The sequence below is a fragment of the Astatotilapia calliptera genome, chromosome 7 (assembly GCF_964374335.1).
Source record: "Astatotilapia calliptera chromosome 7, fAstCal68.1, whole genome shotgun sequence".
Taxonomy (NCBI): Eukaryota; Metazoa; Chordata; class Actinopteri; order Cichliformes; family Cichlidae; genus Astatotilapia; species Astatotilapia calliptera.
The window spans coordinates 7,672,345-7,692,236 of NC_137428.1; the positions used below are offsets into that span (position 1 = coordinate 7,672,345).

At 45.7% G+C, this 19,892-nt stretch overlaps 1 protein-coding gene across 2 annotated transcripts in view; it reads right to left on the minus strand.

Annotated features, from left to right (window-relative positions):
• Nucleotides 1–14,167: 14,167 nt before the first annotated feature.
• vcanb (versican b) overlaps nt 14,168–19,892 on the minus strand; it is a 35,274-nt gene continuing 29,549 nt past the window's right edge. For both annotated transcript variants that reach the window (XM_026172694.2, XM_026172693.2), the window contains exons 14-16: nt 17,474–17,618; nt 15,857–16,039; nt 14,168–15,751 (exon numbers count right to left, since the gene is read on the minus strand). In XM_026172694.2, the coding sequence (XP_026028479.2) occupies nt 15,504–15,751; nt 15,857–16,039; nt 17,474–17,618 (576 nt within the window). In that variant the 3' untranslated portion in view covers nt 14,168–15,503. The remainder of the gene's footprint in view (nt 15,752–15,856; nt 16,040–17,473; nt 17,619–19,892) is intronic.

A 19,892-nucleotide genomic window follows, 5' to 3' on the forward strand; every position in this document is an offset into this window, starting at 1 on the left:
TAGCCTTTCTTTTATGCTAAATGAAGTTACGTGTCTCCTGCTTATCTACCACTTTGTATCTACTGTACAGATATGACAGTGGTATCACTTTTGTCACTTATGTTTTCACCATTTCAACTGTTCATTTTAAAGCTTCTATTTTGTATTCTATTGTCTTTCTGATATTGTTCTTCGAGAACCACAGCATAGAAAACAATCTTAGGGATTTGCAGACAAAGGGATAATAAAAGAATATATAAACCATGACTCAGCCTCTATCAATGTATACAACCATTACTGAATTAACATAAATACATCATAGCAACGATGAGCGATTCCACTGTAGTTGCAGCGGAAAAGAAAAATCATCAAAGTTAATGTCTGCCCTTTATTTGTTAGGATGTGTATTTGCAGAGCTGTAGTTCTTGGGTAATGCTGTAATGTGTAAATGTTTGCAGAGGGAGGGGTCCTGCTTACATGAAAATGTTTTTCCAGTGGGAACACTGAGGCCATTCATGGTGCTGCATCAGTTAATTTTGTAACTGAAATACAGCATGTTGCCAAAGTAAATGACTGTTTTAAAAGCTGAGTGACGGCATGTTGGTTTTCATGCTGATTCTTTTGTTTGTGCTATTTTCAGGAAAGCTGTCTGTTTAACATTACAAAGAGAGCACAGATTATATATAGACATCCACAATAAACAAAGACAGCAGTACCGGTCAAAGATTTTCAGAATTATACAAAAAGGCCTGTTTCAGGGAACACAAAATGCGTTAACAATTTAAAGTTGTTCTGCAGCAATGGAGGTTGATCAAACCCTCAAAGCTCGTGCTACTAATTCCTACAGGTGTTCCAACTTTTCTGGATCACTTACAACCCCCTCTGTCTGCATAACAGCAGTGCTGGAACACACTGTGGTACCCTCGTGAACATCAGTTGAACTGTCTTGTACTGCAGAAAGTAGTGCGTTGCTAGAAAAATGGTGAGAAAAGGGCAAATAACAAGGGAAGAGAGACAGACCATCATAACACTTAGAAATGTAGGTCTTTCCTACAGAGAAATTGGAAAGAAAGTTAAGGTGTCAGTGAGTACAGTTTCCTTCACCATCAAAAGGCACTCAGAAACTGGGGCAAACTCAAACAGGAAGAGGTCTGGAGCCTGGGGCTCGCTCGGGCCACTTCGGGGGTGGGGTGCCCTCGGCCTCTCGGCCTGGGGCTCGGTCACTCTGGCACAGCTGGCTGCCGGCGGAGCTCACGGGCATGTCACTGCAACCCCCCCCGACTTCTTCTGCTCCTCGGCAGCTGAGTGACCCCTCATCTGGGACTCTCCTCAGCTCTTTCTGGGACAGTGGCGCGGCTGCCCCTCTGTTGGTCTTCCTTGGTCTCTTGTGTTCTGGAGGCCTCTGGATGTCTGGAGTTTTGATCTCCTCCATACCTGCTTCATGCCCTGGTGGACGGGGCTGTGCACACATGAAGGAACCTTTTAAAAACAAGCGCGTTCATGCTCACAGGTGTACACACGGGTGCTCACACACACAAACTACACCGTTTTTGGCTCCTACCTCAAAGCACACTGTGCGCTGTCGATCTTACGTGCTGCACAATAATATTCAATATTTAGTATTTACTGTCATATTCCCATAGATCATCGTGATGTTGTTTATTATGTTGCTCTCGTTTTCTTCTACTTGCTTTGTTTTTTCATTCTCAACAGGTGAAATTAAAAAAGTATCTACTGTTATCTATTGTTAGCTAGTTTATTGTGATGGTGTTGTTTTTATTACGTTGCTCTTTGTTGTTTGTTTCTCTTCTGTTTTTTTTTATCTCCATACAGGTGATCCAGGTGTTTTGTTTGTTTTTCTTTTTTTTTCTTCCTCCCTTTCTCACCATCTCTTCTCCCCTCTATTTTTCTTTCTCTCCCTCTCCCCCAGTCATGTCTGTCCCGTCTTTAAAAAACGAAAATAAAATAAATACATAATTATAATAAAGGTCAATCAAATGGACCGATATGGCAAGGCCATGATGATCCACTTGGTAAAGTAAATCCATTTGGCATCTTTCTTGGCCTTCAGACAACAATTCTGATGGCTAAAGATCCAAACGGGACAGGCAAAAAAAAAAAAAAAAGAAGAGAAGACTTCAAGCTGTAGGTTTGACAGGACAAGTTGCAGGAATAAAGCCATTGCTAAGATGTCAGAATAAGACATAGAGGCTTCCCTGGACCATGAAACATTGCCATTGGGATACTGAAGACTGGAAGAAGGTATTATGAACTGATGAATCAAAATTTCAAATCTTCGGTTCATCACACAGGATCTTTGTACGCCGTCAAGTATGTGAAAGGATGGTTCCACAGTGTGTGGCATCAACTGTTAAACATGGAGGAAGTGTGATGGTCTGGGGCTGTTTTGCTGGATCCAGGGTCGGTGACTTGTACAGAGTGACAGGCACCCTAAACCAAAACAGCTACCACAACTTTCTGTAGCGCCATGTAGTACCCTCTGGTATGTGCCTAGTTGGTCAGGGGTCCATTCTACAGCAAGATAATGACCCAAATATAAGACCCAGCTATGCCAGAACTACCTTAGGAAAAAAAGAACAAGCTGGTAAGCTTGAAAACATGGAGTGACCAGCACAGTCTCCAGACTTAAACCCCATTGACCTGCTTTGGGATGAACTGGAGTGAAAGCAACAGATATGGGGAGAGCTTTCTGAAGTAGAAAAGAATGTAGAAAGAATGCCACGTGTGTGTTCAGCTGATACATCTGCCAAAGGTGGCTACTTTGATGAGTCAAAAATTTAGAATACACTTTGGTTTAATAATTGATTCCATGATTTCCTCTTTAACTTCAGTTGCCTATTTGTATTATGTCTTGCAATGACACACACACACACACACACACACACACACACACACACACACACACACACACACACACACACACACATATATATATATATATATATATATATATATATATATATATATATATACATACATACATACATACATACATACATACATACATACATACATACATATTGCTCCATTCTGTAGTTAGTATACGTAGCCAGTCCTGTCAGTAATCTCACTGAGGGGGTTCAGGCCTATACAGAACAGCAGTGGGAATAGAGCATTTCCTTTGTAGATCCCGCACTTGATGGCAACCTGTCCTATGGGCTTGAAGTTGGTCTCTAGTGTTGTCCACCACACCCCCACTGAGTTCCTGATGAAGGCTCTTAGGGTCCTGTTGATCTTGTACTGTTCCAGGCATTCCAGGATCCAGGTGTGGGGCATCGAGTCATAGGCTTTCTTGTAATCATTCCAGGGAGTGCTCAGGTTGGTCAGCCTAGTCCGCACTGCCCTGTCTACCAGTAGCTGGTCTTTCACTCCTCCGCTGTTCTGACAAAACGTCCTACTTTGGCAAAACGTCCTACCGTAAGTAGTTTATGCACATTTCTGCTGTCACACAGTAATTCCAGCACAAACGTAAGTAGGTATGACGGTTTACCACTTAACTTTGCCCATCAGAGTATGCTTGTAGCTCACATTCATAAAGCCAGGATGGTTTGCCACTTCATTTTACCTGTTAAAGTATGCTTGTAGGTCACATTCAGAAAGGTAGCATGGTTTGGCACGTATTTATACCCGTCAGAGTATGTTTCTAGCTCTTATTAACAAAGGTAAGATGATTTGCCACTGAATTCTAGCTGTAAAATTATGCTTCTAGCCCATATTAACAAAGGTGGGACGATTTGCCACTTAATTATAGCTGTTAAAGTATGCTTGTACATCACTTTTACAAAGGTAGGACGGTTTGGCACATAATTTTACCCGTCAGAGTATGTTTGTAGCTTATATTCACAAAGGTAAGACGGTTCGCCACTGAATTTCGTGTTGCGCGCATGCGTAGAAACAACGGGTAGGATGGTTTGTCAGGTAGGATGGATTCCCAGAACACCGGTATTCCTGACAATTCCTTTTTGTCCCCCCACTCATGTATTGTTCTTCTTAGCTGCTATGATGCCTGACAGCAGCGTCCATGTGGTACTGAGGCAGGTTATTGGCCAGTGGTTGGATGGGAAAGTTCTCTTCTGGGGGTCCTTGGAGATCAGGACTGTCTGGCCTTCAGTAAGCCATTCTGAGTTGTGAGGAAGTGAGCAAAATGAAAAAGAACTGGATAAAATGTCTATAAAATGGTTTCTTTTCCGTCACCAGAGGATTTGTTTTCCTTTTTGTCAAAGAACAAAATATAATACTGCAATCACTTAAAAAAAGTAGTTCTTCATTTTATACATTTTATACAGTGTTCTCGTTTTTATGTTTTTTTGTTGCTTTTCTTTTCAGTTGGTAAAGGCATAAAATGAGAGAGCTCGCTGGCTCTAGGTTGGGCGAGGCAGGGCAATGTTGGCAGAGTTCAGTCCATGCCGAGGTCTATGCCAGGGGGTCGCTCATGTCCTCGTCAACCTGGGAGAGGAGCTCCTTCTTTTCATCAGTGCTCGCCAGAGAATTGCGGCTGTTGTGGGCACCCATGTACAGGGTGGCATACACTGGGTTCGTGAAGTTGGTGGGCTGCGGAGTGAAGAAAATTTCTCAGTGACTCAGGCAAAAGAAATGAAAAGATTTTGGTATATTGTGAAAGAAGCAGTATTTTTCTTATTCAAATAGGCTCAGCTCGCATAAATAACAAGATGTTTCCCAGCTCAGTGCTGAAACCCTGGCAGACATTTGTGGTTTGTTATGTTTTCTGTGTTTGGTTATTTGTTTCTGAAAGTCTGGGCACTAATCATCTGCCCCCAACAAACCAGTAGGTGTATTTCCAGTGAAGAACTTGCAACTTCTTTTTAAGCACTCAGGACTTTATGGACAATTCCTCATTTGATGTTTTATGATTGTGGTGAAAAGTGTTTGAATATAGTGACCATGAGGGCTCCAGCATAAAAGCTTTATTCAGCTGCTCCCCTTATTCACAGTGGATTTCCGTTCCTGACACCCCCAAGGGATTTTTGTCTCCAGCTGGGATTAAACTGGAGATTTTTTCACTTCTTAGGTGAATGTAAAAGAAATGGTATTTATATAGTGCCTTGTGCTTTTATCTGCTGAATGCATTCACACACACAGAGGTAACTCAGGGTTCAGTATCTTGCCCAAGCATTGATCTGTATACAAACCACTCGAGCCACAACGTGTAAACCATGAGACTATGGAGCCACTCATCAGAACTAAAGTATATGATTCACATAATTCTAACAATATTCATTCCAAAATTCATTACAGATGCCAGAAGTAAATACCATAACGACACCCACTGGTTTCCTAAGTCTTGCTTTAAAGCTTTTGCATTTGGACTGTGGTGATCTCGATGGCAAAAAACTGGATATAAATGTAGAAAAGTGATTACAGATCAGTCAAGACAGAAAACTGTTTTTCACTAGACGTCCAAAGGACAGGAATATATTGAGAAACTCACTTTTTATTATTATTTGTAAATATGTGTATAAATGGTTGGTTTTTTGTACTGTTTTTATCAATAAATCTCAGCAACAAAGGACCTACACCCATGTGTGTTGATTTCTCCCTAAGATGGCAAACTGAAACACTCCAAGTTGGTGACTTTTGGAGATTTATTTCCCTGGATGATTGAGAATGCATCAAGATGAAACACAAAAGGAAGTTCACAGCTTTTAGCAGCTCCCCCACCCCCTCATCCACACACCCCCACTCCCCTCCCTCCAGAATTCCCAGCTAACAACCTAATTTACATATGAATGACTAGCCAATTTAGCTTCCACTTGGCTACCAGCCATTTGGCTGGTGGTGGGTTTTAAAGGTAGAAAGGTAGAAGCCTGGGACTCCAAGTGTTAAGACAGCAAAGAAAGAGAAGAGTGGCAACGGACCGGTAACCCATAACAACGCATGTAAACGCATGGCAACGGACAGTTAACCCATAACAACGCATGTAAACGCATGGCAACGGACAGTTAACGCATGGCAACGGACAGTTAACCCATGGCAACGGTCATATAACCCATGGCAACGGACAGTTAACCCATAACAACGCATGTAAACGCATGGCAACGGACAGTTAACCCATAACAACACATGTAAACGCATGGCAACGGACAGTTAACCCATGGCAACGGTCAGGTAACCCATGGCAACGGACCGGTTACCATGGCAACGGACCGGTAACCCATGGCAACGGACCGGTTACCATGGCAACGGACCGGTAAACGCATGGCAACGGACAGTTAACCCATAACAACGCATGTAAACGCATGGCAACGGACAGTTAACCCATAACAACGCATGTAAACGCATGGCAACGGACAGTTAACGCATGGCAACGGACAGTTAACGCATGGCAACGGACAGTTAACCCATGGCAACGGTCATATAACCCATAGCAACGGACAGTTAACCCATAACAACGCATGTAAACGCATGGCAACGGACAGTTAACCCATAACAACACATGTAAACGCATGGCAACTGACAGTTAACCCATGGCAACGGTCAGGTAACCCATGGCAACGGACCGGTTACCATGGCAATGGACCAGTAACCCATGGCAACGGACCGGTTACCATGGCAACGGACCGGTATCCCATGGCAACGGACAGTTAACTCATAACAACGCATGTAAACGCATGGCAACGGACAGTTAACCCATAACAACACATGTAAACGCATGGCAACGGACAGTTAACCCATGGCAACGGTCATATAACCCATGGCAACGGACAGTTAACCCATAACAACGCATGTAAACGCATGGCAACGGACAGTTAACCCATAACAACACATGTAAACGCATGTCAACGGACAGTTAACGCATGGCAACGGACAGTTAACCCATGGCAACGGTCAGGTAACCCATGGCAACGGACCGGTTACCATGGCAACGAACCGGTATCCCATGGCAACGGACCGGTTACCATGGCAACGGACCGGTAACCCATGGCAACGGACAGTTAACCCATAACAACGCATGTAAACGCATGGCAACGGACAGTTAACCCATAACAACGCATGTAAACGCATGGCAACGGACAGTTAACGCATGGCAACGGACAGTTAACGCATGGCAACGGTCATATAACCCATGGCAACGGACAGTTAACCCATAACAACGCATGTAAACGCATGGCAACGGACAGTTAACCCATAACAACACATGTAAACGCATGGCAACGGACAGTTAACCCATGGCAACGGTCAGGTAACCCATGGCAACGGACCGGTTACCATGGCAACGGACCAGTAACCCATGGCAACGGACCGGTTACCATGGCAACGGACAGGTAACCCATGGCAACGGACAGTTAACTCATAACAACGCATGTAAACGCATGGCAACGGACAGTTAACCCATAACAACACATGTAAACGCATGGCAACGGACAGTTAACCCATGGCAACGGTCATATAACCCATGGCAACGGACAGTTAACCCATAACAACGCATGTAAACGCATGGCAACGGACAGTTAACCCATAACAACACATGTAAACGCATGTCAACGGACAGTTAACGCATGGCAACGGACAGTTAACCCATGGCAACGGTCAGGAAACCCATGGCAACGGACCGGTTACCATGGCAACGGACCGGTAACCCATGGCAACGGACCGGTTACCATGGCAACGGACCGGTAACCCATGGCAACGGACAGTTAACCCATAACAACGCATGTAAACGCATGGCAACGGACAGTTAACCCATAACAACGCATGTAAACGCATGGCAACGGACAGTTAACGCATGGCAACGGACAGTTAACGCATGGCAACGGTCAGGTAACCCATGGCAACGGACCGGTTACCATGGCAATGGACCAGTAACCCATGGCAACGGACCGGTTACCATGGCAACGGACCGGTATCCCATGGCAACGGACAGTTAACTCATAACAACGCATGTAAACGCATGGCAACGGACAGTTAACCCATAACAACACATGTAAACGCATGGCAACGGACAGTTAACCCATGGCAACGGTCATATAACCCATGGCAACGGACAGTTAACCCATAACAACGCATGTAAACGCATGGCAACGGACAGTTAACCCATAACAACACATGTAAACGCATGTCAACGGACAGTTAACGCATGGCAACGGACAGTTAACCCATGGCAACGGTCAGGTAACCCATGGCAACGGACCGGTTACCATGGCAACGAACCGGTATCCCATGGCAACGGACCGGTTACCATGGCAACGGACCGGTAACCCATGGCAACGGACAGTTAACCCATAACAACGCATGTAAACGCATGGCAACGGACAGTTAACCCATAACAACGCATGTAAACGCATGGCAACGGACAGTTAACGCATGGCAACGGACAGTTAACGCATGGCAACGGTCATATAACCCATGGCAACGGACAGTTAACCCATAACAACGCATGTAAACGCATGGCAACGGACAGTTAACCCATAACAACACATGTAAACGCATGGCAACGGACAGTTAACCCATGGCAACGGTCAGGTAACCCATGGCAACGGACCGGTTACCATGGCAACGGACCAGTAACCCATGGCAACGGACCGGTTACCATGGCAACGGACAGGTAACCCATGGCAACGGACAGTTAACTCATAACAACGCATGTAAACGCATGGCAACGGACAGTTAACCCATAACAACACATGTAAACGCATGGCAACGGACAGTTAACCCATGGCAACGGTCATATAACCCATGGCAACGGACAGTTAACCCATAACAACGCATGTAAACGCATGGCAACGGACAGTTAACCCATAACAACACATGTAAACGCATGTCAACGGACAGTTAACGCATGGCAACGGACAGTTAACCCATGGCAACGGTCAGGAAACCCATGGCAACGGACCGGTTACCATGGCAACGGACCGGTAACCCATGGCAACGGACCGGTTACCATGGCAACGGACCGGTAACCCATGGCAACGGACAGTTAACCCATAACAACGCATGTAAACGCATGGCAACGGACAGTTAACCCATAACAACGCATGTAAACGCATGGCAACGGACAGTTAACGCATGGCAACGGACAGTTAACGCATGGCAACGGTCATATAACCCATGGCAACGGACAGTTAACCCATAAAAACGCATGTAAACGCATGGCAACGGACAGTTAACCCATAACAACGCATGTAAACGCATGGCAACGGACAGTTAACCCATGGCAACGGTCATATAACCCATGGCAACGGACAGTTAACCCATAACAACACATGTAAACGCATGGCAACGGACAGTTAACCCATGGCAACGGTCATATAACCCATGGCAACGGACAGTTAACCCATAACAACGCATGTAAACGCATGGCAACGGACAGTTAACCCATAACAACACATGTAAACGCATGGCAACAGACAGTTAACCCATGGCAACGGTCAGGTAACCCATGGCAACGGACCAGTTACCATGGCAACGGACCGGTAACCCATGGCAACGGACCGGTTACCATGGCAACGGACCGGTAAACGCATGGCAACGGCCAGTTAACCCATAACAACGCATGGCAACGGACAGTTAACCCATAACAACACATGTAAACGCATGGCAACGGACAGTTAACCCATGGCAACGGTCATATAACCCATGGCAACGGACAGTTAACCCATAACAACGCATGTAAACGCATGGCAACGGACAGTTAACCCATAATAACACATGTAAACGCATGGCAACGGACAGTTAACGCATGGCAACGGACAGGTAACCCATGGCAACGGACCGGTTACCATGGCAACGGACCGGTAACCCATGGCAACGGACCGGTTACCATGGCAACGGACCGGTATCCCATGGCAACGGACAGTTAACTCATAACAACGCATGTAAACGCATGGCAACGGACAGTTAACCCATAACAACACATGTAAATGCATGGCAACGGACAGTTAACCCATAACAACACATGTAAACGCATGGCAACGGACAGTTAACGCATGGCAACGGACAGGTAACCCATGGCAACGGACCGGTTACCATGGCAACGGACCGGTAACCCATGGCAACGGACCGGTTACCATGGCAACGGACCGGTATCCCATGGCAACGGACAGTTAACTCATAACAACGCATGTAAACGCATGGCAACGGACAGTTAACCCATAACAACACATGTAAATGCATGGCAACGGACAGTTAACCCATAACAACACATGTAAACGCATGGCAACGGACAGTTAACGCATGGCAACGGACAGTTAACCCATGGCAACGGTCAGGTAACCCATGGCAACGACCGGTTACCATGGCAACGGACCGGTAACCCATGGCAACGGACCGGTTACCATGGCAACGGACCGGTAACCCATGGCAACGGACAGTTAACCCATAACAACGCATGTAAACGCATGGCAACGGACAGTTAACCCATAACAACGCATGTAAACGCATGGCAACGGACAGTTAACGCATGGCAACGGACAGTTAACGCATGGCAACGGTCATATAACCCATGGCAACGGACAGTTAACCCATAACAACGCATGTAAACGCATGGCAACGGACAGTTAACCCATAACAACGCATGTAAACGCATGGCAACGGACAGTTAACCCATAACAACACATGTAAACGCATGGCGACGGACAGTTAACGCATGGCAACGGACAGTTAACCCATGGCAACGGTCATATAACCCATGGCAACGGACAGTTAACCCATAACAACGCATGTAAACGCATGGCAACGGACAGTTAACCCATAACAACACATGTAAACGCATGGCAACGGACAGTTAACGCATGGCAACGGACAGGTAACCCATGGCAACGGACCGGTTACCATGGCAACGGACCGGTAACCCATGGCAACGGACCGGTTACCATGGCAACGGACCGGTATCCCATGGCAACGGACAGTTAACTCATAACAACGCATGTAAACGCATGGCAACGGACAGTTAACCCATAACAACACATGTAAATGCATGGCAACGGACAGTTAACCCATAACAACACATGTAAATGCATGGCAACGGACAGTTAACCCATAACAACGCATGTAAACGCATGGCAACGGACAGTTAACCCATAACAACACATGTAAACGCATGGCAACGGACAGTTAACGCATGGCAACGGACAGTTAACCCATGGCAACGGTCATATAACCCATAGCAACGGACAGTTAACCCATAACAACGCATGTAAACGCATGGCAACGGACAGTTAACCCATAACAACACATGTAAACGCATGGCAACTGACAGTTAACCCATGGCAACGGTCAGGTAACCCATGGCAACGGACCGGTTACCATGGCAATGGACCAGTAACCCATGGCAACGGACCGGTTACCATGGCAACGGTCATATAACCCATGGCAACGGACAGTTAACCCATAACAACGCATGTAAACGCATGGCAACGGACAGTTAACCCATAACAACACATGTAAACGCATGGCAACGGACAGTTAACCCATGGCAACGGTCAGGTAACCCATGGCAACGGACCGGTTACCATGGCAACGGACCAGTAACCCATGGCAACGGACCGGTTACCATGGCAACGGACAGGTAACCCATGGCAACGGACAGTTAACTCATAACAACGCATGTAAACGCATGGCAACGGACAGTTAACCCATAACAACACATGTAAACGCATGGCAACGGACAGTTAACCCATGGCAACGGTCATATAACCCATGGCAACGGACAGTTAACCCATAACAACGCATGTAAACGCATGGCAACGGACAGTTAACCCATAACAACACATGTAAACGCATGTCAACGGACAGTTAACGCATGGCAACGGACAGTTAACCCATGGCAACGGTCAGGAAACCCATGGCAACGGACCGGTTACCATGGCAACGGACCGGTAACCCATGGCAACGGACCGGTTACCATGGCAACGGACCGGTAACCCATGGCAACGGACAGTTAACCCATAACAACGCATGTAAACGCATGGCAACGGACAGTTAACCCATAACAACGCATGTAAACGCATGGCAACGGACAGTTAACGCATGGCAACGGACAGTTAACGCATGGCAACGGTCAGGTAACCCATGGCAACGGACCGGTTACCATGGCAATGGACCAGTAACCCATGGCAACGGACCGGTTACCATGGCAACGGACCGGTATCCCATGGCAACGGACAGTTAACTCATAACAACGCATGTAAACGCATGGCAACGGACAGTTAACCCATAACAACACATGTAAACGCATGGCAACGGACAGTTAACCCATGGCAACGGTCATATAACCCATGGCAACGGACAGTTAACCCATAACAACGCATGTAAACGCATGGCAACGGACAGTTAACCCATAACAACACATGTAAACGCATGTCAACGGACAGTTAACGCATGGCAACGGACAGTTAACCCATGGCAACGGTCAGGTAACCCATGGCAACGGACCGGTTACCATGGCAACGAACCGGTATCCCATGGCAACGGACCGGTTACCATGGCAACGGACCGGTAACCCATGGCAACGGACAGTTAACCCATAACAACGCATGTAAACGCATGGCAACGGACAGTTAACCCATAACAACGCATGTAAACGCATGGCAACGGACAGTTAACGCATGGCAACGGACAGTTAACGCATGGCAACGGTCATATAACCCATGGCAACGGACAGTTAACCCATAACAACGCATGTAAACGCATGGCAACGGACAGTTAACCCATAACAACACATGTAAACGCATGGCAACGGACAGTTAACCCATGGCAACGGTCAGGTAACCCATGGCAACGGACCGGTTACCATGGCAACGGACCAGTAACCCATGGCAACGGACCGGTTACCATGGCAACGGACAGGTAACCCATGGCAACGGACAGTTAACTCATAACAACGCATGTAAACGCATGGCAACGGACAGTTAACCCATAACAACACATGTAAACGCATGGCAACGGACAGTTAACCCATGGCAACGGTCATATAACCCATGGCAACGGACAGTTAACCCATAACAACGCATGTAAACGCATGGCAACGGACAGTTAACCCATAACAACACATGTAAACGCATGTCAACGGACAGTTAACGCATGGCAACGGACAGTTAACCCATGGCAACGGTCAGGAAACCCATGGCAACGGACCGGTTACCATGGCAACGGACCGGTAACCCATGGCAACGGACCGGTTACCATGGCAACGGACCGGTAACCCATGGCAACGGACAGTTAACCCATAACAACGCATGTAAACGCATGGCAACGGACAGTTAACCCATAACAACGCATGTAAACGCATGGCAACGGACAGTTAACGCATGGCAACGGACAGTTAACGCATGGCAACGGTCATATAACCCATGGCAACGGACAGTTAACCCATAAAAACGCATGTAAACGCATGGCAACGGACAGTTAACCCATAACAACGCATGTAAACGCATGGCAACGGACAGTTAACCCATGGCAACGGTCATATAACCCATGGCAACGGACAGTTAACCCATAACAACGCATGTAAACGCATGGCAACGGACAGTTAACCCATAACAACACATGTAAACGCATGGCAACGGACAGTTAACCCATGGCAACGGTCAGGTAACCCATGGCAACGGACCGGTTACCATGGCAACGGACCGGTTACCATGGCAACGGACCGGTAACCCATGGCAACGGACCGGTTACCATGGCAACGGACCGGTAACCCATGGCAACGGACAGTTAACCCATAACAACGCATGTAAACGCATGGCAACGGACAGTTAACCCATAACAACGCATGTAAACGCATGGCAACGGACAGTTAACCCATAACAACACATGTAAACGCATGGCAACGGACAGTTAACCCATGGCAACGGTCATATAACCCATGGCAACGGACAGTTAACCCATAACAACGCATGTAAACGCATGGCAACGGACAGTTAACCCATAACAACACATGTAAACGCATGGCAACGGACAGTTAACGCATGGCAACGGACAGTTAACCCATGGCAACGGTCAGGTAACCCATGGCAACGGACCGGTTACCATGGCAACGGACCGGTAACCCATGGCAACGGACCGGTTACCATGGCAACGGACCGGTAACCCATGGCAACGGACAGTTAACCCATAACAACGCATGTAAACGCATGGCAACGGACAGTTAACGCATACTAAAGGAAAATGTATGAAGGACATGAAGACAACGTGAGATGCATAAAAAAAATCTTATAGAGCAGGTGGTCATGTTTATTTGTTTCTTATACATTCTCTTATTCCTTGAAAACAATAAACAAACTGATTCCACGTCTACAGGAAAAGGCAACATGAAGGTATGTGTCTAATAATGTAAAAATAACGTAGAAATAACCAGAAGTGTTTTCATTGACAATAGAGGAAGTCGATTTTGAGTCACAGCACAATAAAGAAAATCAACAATCTCAATAAAACTAGAGGACGGCATTGCGTATACATACTGTCAATGATAACATGATTTCTCAATAAGAAAGATCATGACAAGAGTCTGTAAACAGTGCAGAAGATATCACTTCAGTTCCATGGACCTTTATTCAATATCACAGTCCTTTCATAGTTTTGAAGTATACAATAAATTAAATTCTTATGGCTTCAGATAATATTTATAATATATATCCTATGATTAATAGCCACAGCATAGACAGACGACATATTCATCACAATTTCCTATTTGTGTTCATCAAATCTCAATTAAGAAAAAAACTCAGGTAAAATATTTTGTACAAAATCATAGACAAACAATGAAAAACAATGAGTTCAGATAGGCAGACACATTGAAAATGTGGTCAAAGGTAACAATCTGAGGTGATTTGAGGTGAGGAATTCTTGCTCATCTTTATAATTCAGTGACAAGTTCAAAGTTGTCATTTTTTGTTAGTTTTGCTCAAGAACTGCTAAAATGTTTCCATTTAATTTTTCCATTTCCATCCCTTTTAAAAGTTAACAAAGTGTGAGTGTCTTTAACCAGCTTGGACGTGACTACGCTGTTTAACAAAGAATAAAGACTTGAATTCCTTTTAATGAAAAATTTGCCACTGAGCTGCATTAAAATCTGACAGAAGGCACTAGACTTATGAGCACAGGTTAAAAGCTGATGGCTTAAGTTACACTGAACACTTTGACTATTAAGTGTAGAACGCATTGAGGAGCTAAAGGCTGCAGTGCTCCTGTGTTGTGACTGATAGACCTGGTTTTAGGGCGACCTCCTTAGGAGACATGGCTGTGTATATCTATATCAGACACAACATATCCAAGTATTTGAACAATGGCACTAGCTGGTGTTTGAAGCAGTGAAAAGGAAGCATATCAATAATCTGAGCACCATGGTTTTGTGGGGAGACTGATGTGGTCAATAAATGAAGTTTGGAAATGAAGCTAAACTGTCCTTGGTGTCTGATCCTGGAATGTAATTGTAAAAATGTCCCCTCAAGAGACACTGATAGACAGTTCAGTGGAACATCACTCTCTATCAGTGCCTCTAGACAGACTGCTGCAATTAGTCATCACCAAAAATCTGATGTCCACAACTACAAACCCACTGAGTGTTTCATCTGATCCTGGCTGCGAGTGCGGACCTGCAGCTGCCTCTCCTTACTCAGCTGTCGATGACTCTGAATGGCGATCCAGTTGCTCTGCAGGATGTTGGAAATCTGCTGTTGCCCTTGGTTTTGTCTGTGTTCCTCCTGACTCTTGGTGTGGTGTTGATAGTGCCTGTGTTGATGCTTGTTCTGGGTGTGGCGGCGTTGAAGAACAAATGTCTTATGGTAGGTTGCAGCTGAGAGCACAGATGTAGAAATTAACTAAAAGTGAGTACAGTTGAAAATACTTTACAGACCTTTAATGAAAAAGTTAGCTAAAGTACAATTAGGAGGAGACTCACGGCTTGTGCAGGTGACTTTAGGCGAGTCCCACTGGCCGTTGGCCTGGCAGCGTATAGTTGGGGTGTGTCTCTGAATGAAGCCCTGCTTACACTGATAACGGAGCAGGGTGTTGATGTCATAGCGCAATTTTGTGGCCCCAAAAACTCGGGCATCCTTCACCACAGGAGGCTGACCGCATGATACTGTTGGCAGGAGATGCAGAGTTTAATAATGTTATTCACAAACCTGTACCAATCATTTCCATTGACACTTGGGACAGTGCAGGAAACTCTAAACATAAGCAAAGCTCTACATATTTGCTGCAGTTCTGTGAGTCCCAAGGAGAAAACTACAGCTGCCCAAAACACAACAAAGGCTCATCTCAGATCGGCCAAAAACATCTTGATGATCTCCAAGACTTTTATACTTTAGACTGACTGACAAGGCAAAAGTTGGACTTTTTGGACGTTTGAGTCCCATTACATCTGGCATCAAACTAACACAGCATTTCATAAACAGAACATCAGACTACCAGTCAAACATGGTGACTGGACTTCAGTAGTGGTAACTGGACTTCATGTCATTTTTAGCTTCTGGTGTGAATAAACATGGTCTCTAATGATGTAGCCAGGTCTCCATGATTATTAACACGCAGCAGTCCCAAATAGAGGAGGTAGTTTCCAGCAATAGCTCTAGTTTGTTGGTCTTCATATGCAAGATGGCTCTTCCATATGTTGAGTAATGGGGATTTAAATGGTTAGCATGCTTGCTTGGTATCCCAGCTGTGCTCCCTATGCCACCTGTGCTACTTTCCAGGGTTGAGAACAAACCAGGAAGATTCTGGCAGTCTGGCTATATCTGGCATGCTGTACAACATATGACTCCCGTGGAACTCTCTAATAACTATACCCTGACACTGTAATATGATGTTCTCAACCTCCATGTGACTATAGATGTGTTAAATGGCAACTGGCACCCGTTAGACCACACACCACCATCTTTGTATTTTGTTTTTACTCTTTGTCAAAAACCAAAATTTGATTGATGATCTGAAACATGTGTCAAATATGCAAAAAAATGTGCATTTTTTAATACAATGCACAGCACTGTAAGTGAAAGATAAAGATAAGTAAAAGATAAAGACTGTACTGTGATTCTGTTGTTTAAGGTTAGAATGATCACCGAGACAAAATTAGAAGCAACAGACAACACTTACTTTTTCATCCACACCCCATGTAAGTACTGCACTGAACAAAACAAAGCTAACGCAAAAGTACAGTTCCTCTCGTGGCCACTTGAGGCTGGCCTCTAAACCTAATCCATGTTGAAGAGTCTGGTACAGAACACAGCTTTGGCAACTGCTGGCAATAAAACTAAACTAAATTGAAAAGACTGTTACTTGGTCTGCAGACTTAGTCTGCACAAATTAGCTAATATGTGTCTGTGTATTACACCTGCACAGTTTATGAATGCAGCTCATTCTATGTTTACTATCCCTAGCCAATAACTTTGAAGCTAAGCTTCAAAGTTAAAGTTAAATAAAAAAGCTTCTCTAAGCTTTTTTACTTAAAGAAAGCATTCTTCCCAGTTGTCCTTTAGTCTCCAAAGAGAACACGTATGTTTTTCCATGTGCATACCTGTTCCCTTTTTGCAGGTAAATGTCAGGTGATAGTTGCAGGGCACGTCATTCCACTGTCCTCCCTCATGCCAGATCATCACCACACAGTCCTCTCCTGACTGGAAGAAGCTGTCCGGCTGGTTTGGCCTCCAATGGTCATATTGCTATCAGAAGACAAATTACAAAGGGCATTATGTTACAGACTGTCTAATTAAATTAGTTTACAAAGTAATGCTGTTACATTTAAGATGGCATGTGCACTTAGCGACCAGCAATGAACAAGCGCTTAGCATCCTAAGTTTGTTTTTCTGTTTTTTTGTGTTTGTTTTTTTTCCTTTTCTAAATAAGGCCCCAGCTGTGCTGGCCTGTTTCCCATGATGCGTGTGAGGCTGTAAGCCCGCTGAGGATTGTTTACTCCCGTGAGGAGCTGCTACAACTTAACTTCTTGTATGGTGGTAAGGACCTCACCCCATGTATGCTGGGTTTTATACCAAAAGACAGAACAAGTGATAAGAGGAAGACAAAAAGAGGGAGACATGGAGGTGTTAAATTGTGTCTGAGGAGACAACAGGTCAGTCGAACTCCCCTGCCCTCTGTTATCCTGGGAAATGTTCAGTCTGTGAGCAGCAAGCTGCATGAACTCCAGCGGAACGTTAGGTTCCAGAAAGACTTCACACAGGCACAGCTGTGTGATGACTTTTTCTGAGACATGGCTGACAGAGCAGGACCAGGACGTCGATTTTTCAATTGACGGATTTGGAGCTCTCTGAAAGAGCTCAGAAAGCTCCAAATTGCCAGTCTTGGCAGCCGGGGGTCAGTCCGCCAGGGCCTCCGCTCCTGGCCGCCACCCGGCACACAATGCACCCGACCCCTATGGCGCCTCCTGCGGGTGGTGGGCCTGCGGGAGGATGGGCCCATGTCTCCTCTTCGGGCTGTGCCCGGCCGGGCCCCATGGACTAAGGCCCGGCCACCAGACGCTCGCCCTCAGGCACCCGCCCCGGGCCTGGCTCCAGGGCGGGGCCCCGGTAACCCTATCCCGGGCAGGGTAAACTGTTCCCTCGATGTTCTTTTCATAAGGGTCTTCTGAATCGCTCTTTGTCTGGTCCCTCACCCTCAGAGTAGAGCCGCTGCTGCTCCACATCGAAAGGAGCCAGCTGAGGTGGTTCGGGCATCTGACAAGGATGCCCCCTGGGCTCCTCCTGGGTGAGGTGTTCCAGGCATGTCCCACCGGGAGGAGGCCCCGGGGCAGACCCAGGACACGCTGGAGAGATAATATCTCTCGGCTGGCCTGGGAACGCCTTGGTGTTCCCCCGGATAAGCTGGAGGAGGAGGTGGCTGGGGAGAGGGAGGTCTGGGCCTCTTTGCTTAGGCTGCTTCCCCCGCGACCTAGCCTCGGATAAAGCGGATGAGGATGGATGGATGGATGGATGGATGGATGGATGGATTTGGAGCTCCATTTCATCGGGATCAGGATGTGGGGGTAAAGGGGAAATCCCAAGGAGGGGGAGTATGCTTGTATGTGAATAAACGTTACTATAGCGCTGTGACTGTTAGAGAGTTTATTTGCACACCAGACGTTGAACTTTTATCGGTTGCCACTGTGCCCTTTTTGCCCCCCTCATGAGTTTCCACAACTTTTCAGTACTATAGTCTATGTTCACCCGAGGGCTCACCTCTCCCCCTCCACCTCAACATTATCACAGAAGTAGGGCATAAGCTACAGGCACTTTTTTTGTTTGGTGGCATGGTTCAGTCAGACCTCTGTCACAGAGAAAAAACTCATTGAATCAGATAGTGAGATGGTCCTGACAGGTGAGTCACAGCCCTGTCTAGCCTCCCTGTACTTTCAACAGATACAAAGGATGGCTTTATCAATTGTTAATAATGGCCCCCCATCCTCTATGGGGTGAATTTCAGCTTCTTTCCTCTGGACGGAGGTTTCTAGTCCCAAGTTAGTAATATAAAAACAGCTTTGTCCCTACTGGTGCTACTGTTTTATTTGATTCATCTTCATCTTATTTATATTGTTTTTTATCACGCATCTAATTATCAAATATGTGTTTGTCAGGTTTAATGGGTGTGTGTGTGCTTTGTGAGTGGATGCCAAATGCTATCATTTTTTTATGTAAAGCAAATTTACCTAGGGATAGAAATAAAGTAATCTTGAACCTTGAACTGCAAATTTAGCAAAAACATACATTACTGGCCAAATATTTTAGGTACTTGTGATCTTAGTTGTGATTTAAGCACCTTTCCTGTTCTCGGAAAATGCACAGAAAAAAACAAATTCAATTCAGGTTTATTTATATAGGGTCAAATCACACTTAAAAAAACAAGATCATTTGGGGGGATTTTTAACCTGTCAGCCTGACACTGTGTGGACACCAAGGTTTGTAAATAAGAGAACTTGAAAATGAGTTGTATCTGCTAAAAATCTA